Source organism: Urocampus carinirostris, chromosome 2, assembly GCF_059441175.1.
Source record: "Urocampus carinirostris isolate Australia breed hairy pipefish chromosome 2, RoL_Ucar_1.0, whole genome shotgun sequence".
NCBI classification, from domain to species: Eukaryota; Metazoa; Chordata; class Actinopteri; order Syngnathiformes; family Syngnathidae; genus Urocampus; species Urocampus carinirostris.
The window spans coordinates 62,338,802-62,356,992 of record NC_142350.1 but is presented as its reverse complement, the minus strand read 5'-3'; the positions used below and the strand labels follow the sequence as shown (position 1 = coordinate 62,356,992).

The 18,191-nt window shown below is 37.4% G+C and overlaps 1 protein-coding gene and 1 long non-coding RNA gene across 3 annotated transcripts in view; one reads left to right on the top strand and one right to left on the bottom strand.

The window, feature by feature from the left end:
• Positions 1 to 3,284: 3,284 nt before the first annotated feature.
• Positions 3,285 to 18,191, bottom strand: part of efna4 (ephrin A4) — an 83,945-nt gene continuing 69,038 nt past the window's right edge. The window contains exons 4-5 of one of the 2 annotated variants that reach the window (XM_088327434.1): positions 9,609 to 9,635; positions 3,285 to 6,548 (exon numbers count right to left, since the gene is read on the bottom strand). In XM_088327434.1, coding sequence (XP_088183560.1) covers positions 6,451 to 6,548; positions 9,609 to 9,635 — 125 coding nt within the window. In that variant the 3' untranslated portion in view covers positions 3,285 to 6,450. The remainder of the gene's footprint in view (positions 6,549 to 9,608; positions 9,636 to 18,191) is intronic. The other variant, XM_088327435.1, reaches the window with a different exon arrangement.
• LOC148372878 (uncharacterized) overlaps positions 6,233 to 18,191 on the top strand; it is a 37,135-nt gene continuing 25,176 nt past the window's right edge. Inside the window, exons 1-2 of the long non-coding RNA XR_015849574.1 lie at positions 6,233 to 6,312; positions 6,440 to 6,539. This is a non-coding gene — a long non-coding RNA (uncharacterized LOC148372878). The remainder of the gene's footprint in view (positions 6,313 to 6,439; positions 6,540 to 18,191) is intronic.

The window sequence follows — 18,191 nt, the reverse complement described above, 5'->3', positions numbered from 1 at the left end:
CCTGCCTCTCATTGTGTATTCCAAAAAAGGTGATAAACCCAATATGGGACTGAAGTACAAAATGAAAAAACTGAAGCTTCATAACTACAACTAAATAAATAAAGTTAAATAATTTATATAATAATGATTACATATGGACAGTAACATGCAGTATTTCAGCATTATAACTGTTGTATACCTATTGAGAGAATCCATTCGTAAGGCAAGTTTTTTCTTTCCGACACCAAAATCTCACACAATCAGAAAAAAACATGTATCATGGCCCGCTAAAACCCCGGACATTTTGCTTTGTCCCACAACAATTGATAAGGTATTATCGGAGAAAAACAAGGTCTGCTTTCTTGCCCTTGCACTGAACAAAATATTATATTTAGAACTGCGCCTGGGACGCGCTAACCACTAAGCTGCTGTGCCGCCGCATGTCAAGTCACCTTTGGACATTTCCTGTTGTTGCTAAAACATGTTATGAACTTTTGAGTCAGAAATAAGTTGCTTCTCCCAAACAATCGTAAGGATTATCAGGCACACACATATTAAGAAGTTAGCAAGCGAGCTAGCTTAGCGAAACACCTGAAAACTGATTCTGTAACAACGAGTGACTTAATCAACAACTGATCAATTGTTACGCTACAACCATTCCTACAATCGACTGTGTCCGGGTACATTTTGCTTTAATATCATACTATTGATATTAACTTCAACAGCAAATACTAGTTCTGATTATTGAAACGTACTACAACATTTGCTTACTTTGAAACATAATATGAACAACTTCAGGTTACGTCTCTGGGAGAATTCATTCAAAAGGGTTGCCGTCATCAAAACATACATTAAGAAAAAAATGTGTATATATATATATATATATACAGGCTTGCCGTTGTTTCTTCAGAAGGCCGAGACAGCATGCGGCCTAGACCTGAAAGCAGAAAGTTGGAGTCTTCTGGTCTTCCATCCTTCTCAACAAACACCTTTGGGTTCCTGTGAGGTGAACCAAGAAAATATGTCACAATGGACTGTTTTTGTGTAAGTGCAACTAAAATTTTATTTCGCACATTCTATAAAATTAATTCCCAATCATTTAAATAAGTTGAGTGTTTTAATATCGTTTTTGGATCAATGGGATTATTGCTACCAAATTTCTTTCCCCGTTCCTGTTTTCTAAGAATTTGAAGGCTTGTGTCAATAATGTCCTTTTATTGTTTTGTGTGACTCAATTTTCCTTTGTCGTGTAAGTAAATGTAGTTTGTTAGAATCACACACGTGCATTATTTTTTTGTGTGTCTCTATTAAAAACAAACTATTTACAAATTATTACATTGCACAACTTATCAATGGTACCATTGAAGCGTGTTTTCGAACCACAGTTGGTGTGACACAAAGCTGCATTCTCTGACTTTATTCAACATCTTCCTGCAGAGGAACATTTCTGAAGCTCTGGAGCAACTTGAAGAGTCTGTATTGGGGGACACAACATTACTAACCTCAGTTTTGTTGATGATATTGCCGGATTGGCAGAAGACGAATAGGATCTCAGAGAGCTTTTCAATCCCCTGGACAAAGCATCAACCCAGTATGGGATGGAAATAAGCACAGAAAAATAAACAAAGTAATGACCATCAATCCCCAAGGTATCATCACAAAAATCACCATCAACCATAGAGAGCTAGAACCTGTCACCAAATGTAAATATCTTGGAGCTGTCATATCAGAAGAGGAGTCAGAACCAGAAATCATGGCCAGGATAGCTCAAACCATAGCTGCACTTGCCTCAAACCCATCTGGAGGGACAAGAACATAGTAGTGAAATCAAAGATCAAACTTATGCTAGCGCTGGTTACTTCCTTCTTTCTCTACACTCGCGAGACATGGACTCTCACAGCGAAACATGAAAAGAAAATCCAGGCCATGGAGATGCGATGCGACAGGAAACTTCTAGGTATCAGCTACTGAGCCCATATGACAAAATGGTGCGCAACACCATCAGAGGGCACATTGGACCCTACCAAGTTGTCAACTGTGCGCAGACGAAAACTTCAGTGTTTTAGTCAGAGCACAAGATCATCAGGACTGACCAAGATAATCCTCCAGGGCACAGTCTAAGAGGAGAAGACTGAAAAAGAACTGGGCCGACAACCTTAAGGAATGGACATGCGCAAACTTTGCCATGACCCAAGAACAGGCCAGTGACCATCAACAGTGGAGAAGTCTGTCCAGAGTTGCGTGCCCCAATGTCCTATGCGGTAAGGGATACATCCTACCATTTTTCTTCTGGACTCATAAATTATCCTTGTCAATAAACTAAAAAGTCGCTAATTTAAAGGTAAAATAAAAATATGTTTAGAGTATAGCTTCCCTTTAAGATAAATGCAAGAGACAATATGAGGCTTTGTCGTCTTAATTCAGGTGGAAAACCATTAGTATTACTTGCTGGCCAAATTGGTAGCCATCGAATTAGATTCTGAATAAAATAAATATAATTTAAAGCAATGTATTTTACAAGTAAAAGATTAGTCGTGTTAATTGTGTGAAAATTGTAATTTACTGTAAAAGAGTTCAGAGTGCTATTAACATTTTATTTGAATTTTTAACATATACATTTTTTCCATTACTAAAATATTCTTACGCCAACTTTTAAGCATTAACAGCAAATAAATATTGGCTCCATAAATCAGTTATCGGCGTCCTTAATACTAATAATGTCTATCGACCCCTGAAAAACCCATATCAGTAGATACATAATCCCGTTCACCCGGCTTAAACTCAAATGAAATGACACCCTTCAGTTTCCAATACGAGCTCGTCTCCGACATCAAGTAAAATAAAAACACGTGCTCCGCACATCAAGGTCAAGGATCCGAAGCGACGGCGACAAAATCGTGTCATCACGATCCATCATCAAGCATGAAATAGCAGCATTAGCCCAGTTAGCCGAGAAATTGCATCCCTGGCCCTTACGTCAGGAGTGTCTATATAAATGGAAATGCATTTATAGCTTATTTGGAGACTCGCTTTTATATTTACAACAACATCGCCCGAGTGGAGTCCCGTGATAAATACAGTGACTCGTTTATTGGCAATAAAGTCGGAGGCTCCATTAATAAAGGCCATCTATTGGCTAGCCGGGGCTTATCAGGCCGGGGCCGGCCCGGGGATGAAAGACCCCGGGCTCAATACGCCAGCAGCTTACTCGCATTACAAGAGCTTTTTACACCGCAAGGTCACCTCGGGGCCTCCTTTCCAGGATCTTGGGTGTCCTACTTAGAAGATGCATGTGCCAGACAGGATTAACCACACAAATGTCTCCAGAATTTATTTTGTCGCCACATTTGAAATGAAAAATTGTACAAAAAAAAGGCTCAGGTCGCAGTTGTCTCTTCACAGAAGAAGCTACGGACTTCACTAAAATGTGAACGTGGGAGGGAACATGACACAAAAACTAAAATAATTACAGTCTATGTAACAGGAATTATTACAACAAAATATTCATAGGGATTTACAGTGTTTTTAAACTGAAGTGCCAACAATGTAGTAAAAAAAGACAATATTCCAAATATATACATCAAAAAATACAGTACATGATTTTTTTTCATTTAATTAGAAAAAATTGTATTATTGAATATGATTCAAACCAGAGGTCACCAACCTTTTTTGAAACCAAGAGCTACTCATTTGTTACCCAGTTACAAAACGGCAAATAAAGTTTCTCATTTTTTCTCCAACTTCTAATGAGAAAAACACAATCAAATTAATCTACATTTTAAAACAAGAATTGCATTTTTTTTCCTCCACATTGATGTAATTTAAAGGTACATTGTGTAATATTTCACCATTATATGGAAATGTATTGTTAAATGTGAATGAAAACTAGTGCCAAATGAGCACAGCGCAACAAATATGGCGACAATTACTAGGTAGGGATTGTATGATAATTCATGTATTTTTGCTTGTTATTGAAATCAAAGTTATTTTTTTTACCACCAAGAGTCACTAAGTATTACACACTGTCCCTTAAAAGTCCAAGACCAATCTTCAAAATATTCCCATTTTTTAAATCTTAATGTCACTCAGTTTTATACCATTAGGATGGATCTTAATTTTGTTGTGCATTTCACTTGTTACCATGACAATAAAGTCTATTAAAAAAAAGAACAGGTATAAAACAAAAAATACCTTTCTTGCGCTGTTCAAGGCATCTAGATTTATTCATTCCTGAAATAACTTAATGTTATTAGCAAGTTGTCACTATGTAGTTATTATGTTTTTCCTAGACTGTAATATTTTTGCAGCTAAACTAGTCAACCACTGAAACATTAGTCAAACAATCCATTTTTGATATGCTAATTCCCAAAAATATGTTTACACTTATGTTAATAATTTCTGATACTAATTACAAATCATATGCTACAAATATACAAAACTTTCTCTAAATCGTTTCCATTATATACTGATTATTTCCTAGAAAATCAAAATGAACGGTGAGGTATTTTCTGGACTGGTCCGCAGGGTACCCAGATGTCTTTGGGGGGGTCCCCCTGTGCCCGTGAGCACCGCGTTGGTGACCCCTGATTCAAACAAACGGCACTGAAGCTCAAAAACCCAAAACCAAGTACTTTTCTTTTAGACAATCAAAATGAATCAAAAACAAATCACAAGGCCAATTTGGCTTTAAAACTTACATTGCGGCAGAACACGTTTACTGTATACACAAAAGTAGTAAAAAAAAGACAGTTTAACATACTGTATCTACAATAGAAAACATTAATTGTGCGTTAAACTCCCCCCCGCCAAATATACAAAATACTATACAGTAAAGACATCATTGCGTTGAGTTTTCCCACAATCGTCATCCTTATCATTGTCATCTGGTGTGGTTCCAACCCATTACACACCCTTTGGGTCCCAGTACAGACCAGTTTGATCCCAGTAGGGGGCCAAGCAGCTTTGTCTCATGATTCCTTAATTGCTTTCGTATCCTCATGTAAACATTAATGGTCTTTATTAGTGTGAGGAAGTTCTCGTCATCAAACTCTTGTGTTCGGGGAACAAAAACGCGGTACTGAAAGAAATTTATAGGTTGATTAATTATTATTATTATTCACTTTTGAAAAAAAAAAAAAAAAAGGTTTTTACGTTTTTTTTTTCCCCCAAGGATTGTCTTTTACTTAGTGGGTCTAGAAATTTGTACTACAAAATTTGTTTGATTTTCTCTTAAAGTATTTACAGAAGAAAATGACATTTTGTTCTTGTTAGCGCAAGAAAGAGGCCGTGAACTGGGTGATGATCGAAACGACCCATGAACATTGAATTAATTCATCCCGAAAATATTCAGAAATTATTATGTATTTGTATATTTAACACCCTGCATACAATTGGGGATATTTTATTTTTTAACTTTTTTAGTTCAAGAATGTTCAATGACTGACAAAATAAAGTTGTCTATTAAAGCTAAGAAAAACACATATACATATCTATATTGATTTCAATTTTTTTTTCCAACTAGTAAAAAAGTATTATTTTGGCGAAAAGGGTCCCAAAATTTATTTTCTCTTTGTTGTATCAACTTATTTTGATAGAAAAATAAGAAAATATCTAAATTGAGCCAAATGATAAAATATGGAAAAACATATTTTACAGGTATTTTTTTTTAAAAAAATCTACATTTTAAAGCAAATAATGCATTTTTTCTTTTTACCTTGATATGTTTTGATGTCTGTAACACCAATCATCAAAATTATTTGAAAAATAATAAAAAGAGCAGGCACAAAACTATACTTTTGCTAGGTCTATCGAATGCCTCTATTTTACATGAAAATGACCCTTGATGAAACAGACAGTCAGAGAGGAGTGACAGAGGGTGTGGCCAAGGTGTGTTTTAAAGATTTTCTCGAGAAAACTCCCCTATTTTAGAGTTTCAACATATCAGTAACAATTTCTTAAACACCATCACGTACAGGTTAGTTTTGCACAGTAAGTACAGGGCGTGGCTGTGGTGGCCAGGGATCGGGAAAAAAATATGCTTGCAGTTATAAAGATGCTAAAGCCTGCATTATTTGTTAAGAAAATGATTTGACACATAATCGATTAAACTCCTTTTTTTGATTGAGTCGTGCCCTGTGTTCCTGCTCAGAGCCTCCGCTTGGAAAATGCTGGTCTACTTTTTACTCCAAGAGCCAAGAAGAAATCCAAAGGCTCAAATAATGCTGTGAGCGCCCTCTTGCTTAATAGCATATTTTTGTTCTCCTATATTGGCTGTGATATATCAACTGGAAGTGTAACATACCAGGGGATATTTAATGCTCTGAGTCCCTGAGGGTGCGTATGTGTGTGTTTGAATGTTGCACTTGTACAATTGTGCGTGCACAATGACAAACTTGGCACCCGCGGTCCTTTTCGCATGGCCGACGAGAGTGACCGAGTGTCCCTGTTTCCGTGGCAACAGGTGCCAGGAGGTCAGGTGGGCAGCAGGCCGAGGAAGAGGATGAAAAGGATGAAGAGGAGCCCGAGCGAAGGAGCTCTCGACGGACGACCTCCACTCAAAGGTGATGTCGCTGGGGGACACACACACACAATCCATCAAATGTCAAGAGTTGGAGAAGTTGCACTTCCTTTGTGAAACTCTTTCAGAAAATGAAATAAACATTGAAAAATAAAAACATTTATTTTTCAAACTAGATTCCAACAAGTTTTACAAAAGACATTCGGTGAAATGTACGTGATAGACTTAAATACATACGGTTTGTAATTGAAACCAAATTTAGATAGATACTTTATATTCATCCCTTTAGGGAAATTCACACTTAGTATAAAATTGGAAGACTAAACTATTCATGTTAAACCTGGGGGGGTCAAACTTAGAAAAAACGTTTTTATGGGGACCGGACTGGTACTTTATCGACATAAAAACTGTGCCTTAGCTACAGGGAAGGGGTTCTTTTCGGAGGCTCACAATTTAATTATGAAACGATTTGATTTTTTTTTTCCCCCAATATTTTTTCCTTCACTAAAATTAAACTTTTTGTAGTGTTTATCAACTGTGCATTCGTAGGTTTTTTTTTTTATTTAACTAAAGGAAACAGACTGGAAAGTGACAAAAAACACTTACAAACACTATAATAAATGATTTAAAATTATTTCAAATTCGTTTTTCTTTTTAATAAAAGTGTTTACTGGGAAATGGGAACTTTGTTGTTAGATTTAATATATATCATAGAAAGGAGCTAAAGCCTCTTTAAACTTCTGCAAAAACAGCCAGGTGCATTAAAAAAACATTGTATTTTATGTACTGCATTACTGTGACTGCTATTTTAAGTAAAACAACATTGGGGTTTCTTCAATGTTCTCTGGTTGATTAATGGCAGTCAAAAAAACAGCTACAGTGGGTGCTTTGCAAGTGGTGCCAGTGGACATGTACTCCCCCCTCTTGTGCTTCTTTCAGCATTGTCTCACGGGCCACATATGATGTGGTGGGCCGGATTTGGCTTGCAGGCCATGAGGTTGACACATGCGAGCATCAAAATAATCACACAGATTATATATTGCATTTTTTTGGTGAAAATGAGTTAGTCGGAAAAAAAGTTGGAAAAGTAAAGGAATATTATAATTTAAGGACACTTCAAGGGAAAAGTTAAAAAAGTCACTAAAAAGGGGAGAAAAAGCCTTATTTTAGCATTAATATTTTGAAAATTCAAAATGGAAGAAAATGAAATAGCTTAGTATTTGACCCATTGCAAACAATATTGTAATATTGACTAATACTGTAAAATTCTAACAGTATTTTTATTAAGAGATATTTTGTTTGCAGCATCAGAGGTATATTCTAATTTGGTTATTATGGTAAAGTATTATATTATTTTTATTGATGTAATCCAGGGATTCTATCTCGCATTTTTTTTGACCATGTTTTTACATTAGCTGTTAGAACTTTACTCTTAATTGTACAAATATTCTCACGTCAGTCTTTTTTTTTCAAACATTACTATGATATTACGTTTTCTTTTTTATTAAAACACCCAAAAGTTTCTGAACCAGGGGGTTGGGCAAACCACTGCCCGGAGGCCAGGCTCTTCAATCCAGCTGCCTGAAGTTGAAAACACAAAATAGTACTACTAATAAAAATGGTGTGTGTTTTGATGGGGCTCTGGTTTCCAGCGTCCGTTTGTGGCCGCCCTCTGACATGAAAACATATTTTTCAATACAAATTGTATATTGCATTGTGTACATTCAAATAATGTTAACATCATTCTTAATATCATATTTTAAGGATGCATTTTTTATGGATTCGCATTTTTTAATCATATTTTTTACTTTATCAATATAGTTATCAAAAGCCATGTGAAAGAAAACACAAGTTCTTAAAGTGGATATTATAGAATTTAGTGCTTAAACAGGACCTAATTTATTTTCTGATAGTTCTTAGTGTTACAAACCCAATTTCTCTTAACAATCATAAAATGCATTATAACATGTACTGTGTACTCTGCATGTATATTTATACATAAATACAAATTACAAAAATAGGATCTCTTCTTCTCCTCATGCATTGTATCGAGTCTGTATCAGCAGATATAAAGAAATCAAATCATTTTTTTCTTACTCAATCCGGCCTGCGATGCAAAACGTTTTTCCATCCTGTTCTAAATGATTTGAATACCTCAGGTTTCTGACTTAAATTCCTCTCTGATTTTTGTTTATGCACTAAAAAAATGAGTGCGATTTTTGTTGAAAATGTATCCACAGTGTCGTATTTTCTGGACTATAAAAGATCACCTTAAAAAACAAAAAGTCACCGGGAATTTGGAAGTGCACTTGACAATATGGTGGGCCTTTTAGACCCAAAATACGGGAAACTAAATAGAAAATTGCCTAATTGCAAAAAATGCTTCTACACACAGTGACCGATTGAGAAAATCATTTTCAGTTGAAAAATGAGATTTGCTAATGTTAATGTTAAACGATTTATTTATTTTTCTTTCTACATTTTCTGACCTTTTTTAAAGAAGAAAACCTTCCTTTTCTGTAGTTTTAATTTCATGCGCCTAACAGTCTGGTGTTTCTCATATATGAATACTCTTTCACAGGGGATTATTTCTGGACGTGCGCCTTATAGTCCAGAAAATCCGGAATAGTCATGCCTCCTTTATCACGGGGGTTACATTCCAAAAAGAACCTGCAAAATGCATCATTGCAAACATTACATAAAGTAACCATTATATTAATCTTATCCAACCAGATTTCTTAATATTTCTGAATGTTTATTTTTTGAACCTTGCTCTTGATTTAGATTTTATGCGCTTTTTAATCAGGTGCGCCTTATATATGAAAACATCTTTAACAGGGATTACTTTTTGGTGTTGCGCCTTATAATCATGTGCACATTATAGCTGAAAATACAGTGTATATGTCTTATTTCCTTCTAATGTAAGGAGTATTTTTCTCTAAAATGAGTTTATGTATTTTTTGAAACACTGGCACTTTAAAAAATAAAATAATTATTATAAGTGTATAACTGCAATCCTCCCCCAAATGAATAGTGAAAAATAATCATTCAGTCCAGTTTTTTTCCATTTTCTTACAAATCTATAAATGCTTAAAGAGGTGAATAATCTCACCTTGAGTTTGTTTGGAGCCCTTGGATGCTGCCAGTGCAGGAAAGAGAAAAAAGACAAAAAAAACAACTTTAGAAATAAGTTGCTGAGTCATCACTTTTTCTACCCTTGGAAAGAAAAGACAACTAGGAGTAAAAACTGCAAATAGCAGACAAATGAGAACAGGGAAACATTTATCTTTTGTTAAAACCTGAAACCATTCTCAGCACATTTCCCTTTAAAGGTCGTGAAGAAGGAAACTGGGAACAACAGGGAAAGGAGAAGTCTTATGGAAATTAGGAAGCATTACAGTGACGGGGGATTAAACTCTCACACACAGAGGATACAGGGGGAAAGGCAGGCCAAAATTCTAAACGACAGAGCGAAACCAAAAAGTGGACGCCGCTTGACGGCACAAGAAAAACTGTGAGGAAGGTCAGACGGAGAAAAAAAACGCAACCTTGGAAGGAGAGCGGGAAGGAATCCGGCGGACATTTTGCCAGCGGGGGTGCGCTGAAAGGAAATTATGGAAGGATGCGCTCGGGTGAAAGGAGGAGACGTTTAAAACAATTTTTATGTCGGCCTGAGAGGGCAAGCAGAGGCGGGAGATTAGCGCTTTCAAAGAGGGGCCCCACAATGCTTGTTCACAAAAAAAAAAAAAAAAAAACCTTTTTTCCGGACTATGAGGCACACCTAAAAACCCAAATTGTACAGAAATTTGAAAGAGAGCTCTATAATCCCCTGCGCCTTATATAAAGGATATACGGTTGATACAATTGGAAATGCATAGTTACAATTTAATGATACAGCACATGGCAACTGTTCTGCCTTTACGAAACAAAGTGGTCTTCTTGTGCCCTCTGTGCCTAACATGGTAATTGTTTGTTGCTGAAAAAGAAATAAAAGAGAAGTGCAGAACTCTACTGCAGCTCAGAGGCAAACCTTCAAATGCTCATTGCAAATCCTCTTTTGTTTTTGCTTTGGACAATAATTGTCCATAATTATGATACGTATTGTGATTACTTAAATCAAATCTTTTGTTGTATGGTACAAAATTAGGGCAGGACGGCGGCGCAGTGGGTAGCGCGTGTGCGGCACAATTCTGAGGTCATCAGATCGAACCTCCTGTGTGGAGTTTGCATGTTCTCCCCGTGCTTGTGTGGGTTTCCTCCGGGCACTCCGGTTTCTTCCCACTTTCCAAAAACATGCATGTCAGGTTAATTGGCCGGTCCAAATTGTTTCTACGTGTGAATAAGCGAGTGAGTTGTCTGTCTCTGTGTGCCCTGCGATTGGCTGGCAACCGGTTCAGGGTGTCCACTGCCCGAAGATAGCTGGGATGGGCTCCAACTCCCCCGCGACCCTACTGAGGATAAGCGGTGCAGACAATGGATGGATGGTACAAAATTAAGTGCCGTGTTTTCACGACCATAGGGATCACCGAGTTAAAAGGCGCAGTCTCTGTAGCTGGTTCTATTTCTGTATTTAACACATACACAGGGTGCACAGCTCGATAGGGCGTGGGTGCCCTCTGCTGCGGCTGCCTTACAACAACACAGGCGAGCAAACATGTGCAAATCTAAAAAAACACAGCGGGGGAAAAACTGACTTTGGTTGTGGTTTATTCAAGTATTGATTACAAAGTAAAACTTTACAGAGTTTTTTCTTCTGTCAGCTTCCTCCACTTGCAAACTTTCGATTCATTAAGCTTCATTCTCACGCGTCTGCTCAATTTCCATTTTCTTCCGCGTAGTGGAAAAATCAACACACAATGGCGAATGAAAACACGGAAAGCATTCTATGGGGGAAAGTGTTGGATTCAGTTAATATTCAGGAGGACGACTCCTATAGCACAAAAACTTAAAAATGGCTAGATAAGCTACGGCATTAGAATCCATGAGTACTTTCGCAAACAATAGAGGATTGCGTGTGACGGCGCATGTCCTCTTCTGTGCAAGTGAGACCTGGTAGCGTTCACCCAGGAGATACATAGAAGTCACAGGAGATCGCCTACAAGTTGCATTTAGTTGGAAATGTGAGTGAGCTCACAAAAACATCGCATTTCCCCCCAAAATCTAAATTGAGCATTAAGCTGTCGTGTGAGCCTAGCTTTATATACACGATCACACCTCACCATGCTTCATACGGTGACTGTTCTGCCTTTGAGAAACATGTAGAGTGGTCTTTGAGTGCCTTCTGGTATTAAACATGATACATGTTTGTTGCTAAAATGAATTTTAGTTATTAAACCAGATGTAATTATGTTAATCTATATTCTATTCAAGAAATTATCTTGATTTAAATGTCTTTTTAATGCAATCTGAACTTTTACTGTAGTACCGTGGTTTAAATTCCATGTACCTAATAGTCCGGTGCGCCTTGTATAAGTTAATACACAAGATGGCGGCTGCGCATGGATACATGCTCGCGGCTAGCTCTCCAGCTAATCTTCTATTTATTGCCGTTCTCTTGTCTTTTTTGCTTTCACTTTTGGACACATGTGTGGCCAAAAACACTTACAGTAGGGACGAACTTATTCGGTTGGGTGGGCGTCTAAATTTCGATTTTTCGGGCACTTTTTATACCGCCCATGATATACCGAGCGAACTTCAAAGAGACCCGGCATCCTTGTGGACAACTATTCCTCTTAATAAACGTCGCCGACGGCGCCGTAAAGAAAGGACAAAGAAGCGTGGTTGCCGTGCAGGTAGATGTGTGAAACGTGTGAAGTCCAAGCAGCAAGATGGACGCGAGGATGGACGCGAGGATGTAACTAATTCCACCATTTATTCCTCGCCGGACAACCGACGCTTTAAACTCAGCGCTCACGAACGGCCACAACGCCGGGAGCTTTTGAAGATCTCGACAAAGACTACAAAGAGTTCAGCTAAGTCAAATGATTCAGCAAAGCTGAAATTTGGTCTGTTAAATATTAGATCGCTTGCTCCAAAAGCTTTACTTGTTGATAACATTATTCGTGATTATAAACTTAACTGTATGGGTCTTTGTGAAACGTGGTTACGCCCGGATGAGCACTTAGCTCTAAATTATGCCTCTCCCCCAGACTACGAGAGTAGTCATATAGCACTCACGCTGAAAAGAGGTGGTGGTGTTGCGCTAATCTCTGAAAAATCGCTCAAATTTAATACACGTACCTCTAATAATTACAAAACGTTTGAGGCTCTTGTGATGCGGTCCCCTCAATTGTCAATTGATGTAATAACTATCGTGCACCTGGGCCATACACAACTTTCTTAGACGAATTTGCTGAACTTTTGTCTGAACTAGTAACCTATGCAGACAAAATTATAATTATGGGAGACTTTAACATTCATATGAACTCCCCACACAGTTCACTTACTATTGCATTTAGTTCTCTAATTGATGCATTTGGTTTTACCCAACTGGTTGACTTGCCAACCCATAAAAATGGGAACACGCTAGATTTGATTCTGACTCGAGGAGTTTTAACCTCAAACATTATGGTTCTACCGTGTACTACTGTTATCTCTGATCATTATTTAGTGACATTTGAGGTGCTAACTAAATGTAGACTTAATATAGCTGAGGGATTTAGCGGACGCAATATAAGCACTGGCACAGTTTCTGAGCTCTTTGAACTCCTTCCTGGAGCAGTTGCGTCCTTTCCTAAATACAATGGCTCGATTGACTCACTCATGAATGAGTTCAATACCACCCTGACTAGTGTGCTGGATTCAATAGCGCCCATAAAACTAAAATCACGTCCTAAAAGACGCACACCTTGGTTTACTGATGAAACTAGAGCCCTTAAAAAAGAATGCAGGAAATGGGAGAGAAAATGGCGCGCTACCAAGCTTGAGGTTTTCCATCAAACCTGGTGTGACAGCTTGTTAAAGTATAAAGCGGCCCTTGCCTCTGCAAAATCGGCCTACCTTTCGAAGGTGATTGCGTCTCAAAAGAACAACCCCAAAGCCCTTTTTGACACTGTAGCATCGCTTACAAGGCAACAGGCTATCGCAGACAGTTCGACACACTCTGCTCAGGACTTAATGGTCTTCTTCACTAAGAAGATTCAATGCATACAGGAAGAAATTGCAAAAGATATTGTTAGTACCACACGTATTAAAGGACTGAAATTTACAGATGCACGACAGGGTGGCTGCCCTGGGAAAATGGCCGGTTTTAGTGAACTGTCACTTGATGATCTCAAACAAGTGGTGAATGCGGCCAAACCGACAACTTGCCAGTTCGACCCTCTCCCAGGTTCACTTATTAAAAGTCTTTTTAGCGTCCTTGGGCCTTCAGTTCTAAATATTATAAATACATCACTCTCCTCAGGTGTAGTTCCAGCAGCTTTTAAGTCCGCCGTTATTAAACCCACACTGAAACGACCCAACCTTGATCCAGAAATATTAAGTAATTACAGACCTGTGTCAAACCTACCTTTCCTCTCTAAAGTACTCGAAAGAGTAGTGGCACAGCAGCTGAATGCTTTCATATCGGAGAATAACCTTTTTGAATCCATGCAATCTGGATTCAGGGCTAACCACTCTACTGAGACAGCTCTGATCAAGGTAACAAATGATCTCCTAATGTCAATGGATTCTGGCGCTTCATCACTTTTGCTGCTACTGGATCTTAGTGCTGCTTTTGACACAGTGCGCCACAATATCCTACTAGAACGGTTGGAAAAATGGATTGGTCTCTCAGGAGCCGTCCTCTCGTGGTTCAAATCTTACCTCTCAGATAGGACGCACTGTGTTAAATATGGTGAAACGACATCTGAGCCCTTTAATGTTACCTGCGGTGTTCCGCAGGGTTCAGTGCTCGGCCCCCTACTTTTCAACATTTACATGCTTCCATTAGGTGATATTATTCGCAAGTACAATATCAGCTTCCACTGCTACGCAGACGACACTCAACTATATCTTCCGTTGGAGGAATCTTCCACACTAAACTGTGGAAATTTGGAGGCCTGTCTCACTGAGATAAAAGAGTGGATGTCACTCAATTTCTTGCGTCTTAACTCTGAAAAGACCGAAATGTTAGTCATTGGTCCTTCTAAATGCCGGGACTTATTCGCAAAAACTGCTGTGAACATTGACAAATGTCACATCACACAGAGTGACTCAGTTAAAAATTTAGGTGTCATATTTGACCCTGATCTATCCTTTGAGATGCATGTAAAGCAAATTACTAGAACTGCCTTCTTCCATCTTCGCAACATTGCTAAAATCCGTTCAATACTGTCTCAGTCTGATGCGGAAACAATAATTCATGCATTTGTTACCTCCCGTCTCGATTACTGCAATGCACTACTCTCCGGTCTCCCGAAGTCCAGAATCAAGTCTCTTCAGCTAGTACAAAATGCCGCAGCGAGGCTTTTAACTAGGACAAAAAAGTACGATCACATAACACCGATTTTGGCTAACCTGCATTGGCTCCCAGTTAGCCAAAGATGTGACTTCAAAGTTCTCTTAGTATTGTACAAAATCATACATGGACTTGCTCCCTCTTATCTTTCAGATCTGATTTGCCCCTATGTCCCGGTCCGAAGCCTACGATCTGAGAGTGCTGGTCTTCTGGTGATCCCGAGAGCAAAGAAGTCTTCTGCTGGTTCGAGAGCGTTCTCCATCCGGGCACCGGTGCTGTGGAATGCTCTTCCCCCTGAGATTCGATCTGCAACCTCAGTGGAAATGTTTAAATCTAAACTTAAAACTCACTTCTACTCCATTGCATACGAAAACCCTACTCCTCTTGTCGGTTGAAAATAGTTTGTGTAATATAGTGTAACAATCTGTGAAGCCCTTTGAGACTCTTCGTGATTTAGGGCTATACAAATAAAAATGACTTGACTTGACTTGACAAAACAGTGTTTTTCAACCTTTTTTGAGCCAGGACATGTTTTTTTTACATTGGAAAAATTTTGCGGCACACCAACTAATCAAAAATGTTATAAAATGACACTGGTCAGTATGTTTAAAAAATTTTTACAATACAAATTAAGCCTACAACATTTCAATATTTTAATAGACAATTATTTGGTCGATTAATTGAATAAATTAAGCATTAGTGCAGAGATGGTTAGTTGGTTAACAACTAGGGTCATTGGGGCACCCTTTCCTGTGGTGTGTCTTGGGCAAGTACAGCCTGGTGGTGCCCATCTCTCTCCAGGCCAACATATGTTTTCACCCGGTCTCAAACCGGGGACCATTTGTTGTACAAAAAAATAAATTACCATATTTTCTAGCCTATAAGGCACACCTTCACAAATAGTTTTTTCATATGTAAAGTGCACTGCACTGTATGGTGCACAAAATAAAAACCAGTATTAGAGTGAGCATCTCATAAAAAATAAAACATCAACGAATTAAAAAAAAAAAAAAAACGTAAACATGAAATCTAGTTCCACCAATAAAACAAAAAATGTTTATTGTAGTGGCATTGCATTGTAATTATGCTTCTTTAATTTTATCAAGCCTCTTTTCTAGTGTATAAGGCGCACTTTCAAATTTGTTTTTATTTTTGATTTTTTTTTACTATTATCTTACTTAGGTGTTATTACAATTTTATTCGATTTTAAACAAAATAATAAACCTTGCCCTCTAAAGATTTAAAGACATTTTGATTAAAATATATTCATATATTACTTTATTTTTTTCTTATAACATCATTACTCCCCTTTGTGTATGCCAGTGTGTGTGTTTGTGTACTTTTCGGTGTACATCCTAAAAAACCTCTGGAAGTAGTCGGGAAACTAGCAGAGGTTAATGGCAGATGTAGTTGCCTTCAGTCTCTATCCCCACCAACTTTCATTTTATATCGGTTTTGTGATAAATATGCATTCACAGCCTGTGCAAGAAAATCAAATAATTGTAGCTTTTGCCAAACCAGCAAAGAATTAAGTAGTCATTATATTTTGTAAATATTATTTGTAAACCAAACCACAAGTCTTAAATCATTAGCAACAAAAAAAAAGCATTTTTTTATTAAATAAAACATTGATCATAATTATATTGCAATTATTATTATTATTACTATTAAACTGCAGGAAAGAGGTCCAAATCTAGTGGAAGCTAGAGCTCTTGTTAGTGATAGGAATGAGTGGAGAGGTTTTGTAAAAGGATAGTGAGATGTTTGGACGCGTTTTAAGGGATGGGCAGGGCACCCGTATGATGCGACAGGGGTAAACCAGTGAAAGCTGTCGGGCCCTGCTGTTGAACAAAAGAGTGTGTTGTGTCACCCTGACCCAGGTGACATGGCCGCTTTCTGGTGTCTTGTTTCATCTGGAGGACGAAAGCATGACCAACTTAGGTGCCGATGTGCCTAACTTGTCTGGGTGTTTGGGCATTTGGGTTGGCCATGGTCCAAAAATTTTTGTGTTTTGTTTTTTGCTACTTTTTGCCCTTTTTTATTTTCTTTGTTTTTGTATGCGTCGGTCACCCCTCTCGAGAGATATGACCAGGGTAGATAGATAGATAGATTACTATTAAAGCAAAAAAAAAACAAAACGTTTTTAATGGAAACTTTTGATGAATCTCTAAAACCTTTGTACACCTTAAACTTGTCAACTATCGTTAAAATAACACCCAAATGAAAAGGCCTGAACAATATTTTAGATTTCTGAAATAATACATATACTGTATACAATAACTGTTACCTCTGAAGATTTGTTACAACATGTATGTAACGTTTTATTTTAATCAAACAAAAATATAATTCATGTTTTATTTTAGAAAATCATATAAATTGGCTCATATTTACTAGCCCAATAACCAACTAACATTAATTATTCTTGAACCCAAAATGTATTTAAGGAATCTTTCCCTATTCCTTCACGTGGTTAGTCTGTGACTTGCCAAAATGTCATGCGTTTATATTTATTTTATTCCATTTGAACCATTGCAGAGCAGCAAAACATTCAGATAGAATATTCAGATTTCAATTTGTTTCGTAGTAGCATTTACGATAGTAACAAAGAAGGGATAATTAACTTTATCCTAAAAATTTGTTATGAACTTACAGTAACGGTATAATATTTGTACAATATTTGTTTCAACACAAATTAACATAGCTCAATTTTTTAATATTCGTAGTTTTCCTTGCGTACTTTAATTGCTATAAACTGGAAAAGTCGGAGTTCTTGGTAGTTCTGCCATTGCAAGTGTGTGTGTTTATTTGTAATTCTGTTGGGTGGGAAGAAATAGGGAAGGCGTTATTTTCTTATCGTACATTGAATGTTCACATACAGTGCGAAAAATTACTTGTCTGACATATGCTATTGAATTAAAATGATTTAAACAATTTGTATCCCGTTACAGTCAATTGATTTCAACATCAAATAATAATCCTCTGTTGCAATTTTAATGTGTCACATTTTTGCTTAATTTTAATAATATAGCTTAAAATTGATGGGTTTTTAAAAGCTAAATTCACACACAGGCACATACACACACACACACTAGAAACAAACCAAGAAAATGATGGCCATATTTTCATTGGGGAAATAACGGATAAAGTCATATATGTGATAAAAAAATATGATGGTTTGTGACACCATTGACAGAAAAAACGGATTGATGCTCACCAACATATGAAGACGAGACCACAACTGGAAGCGCGTCGTGT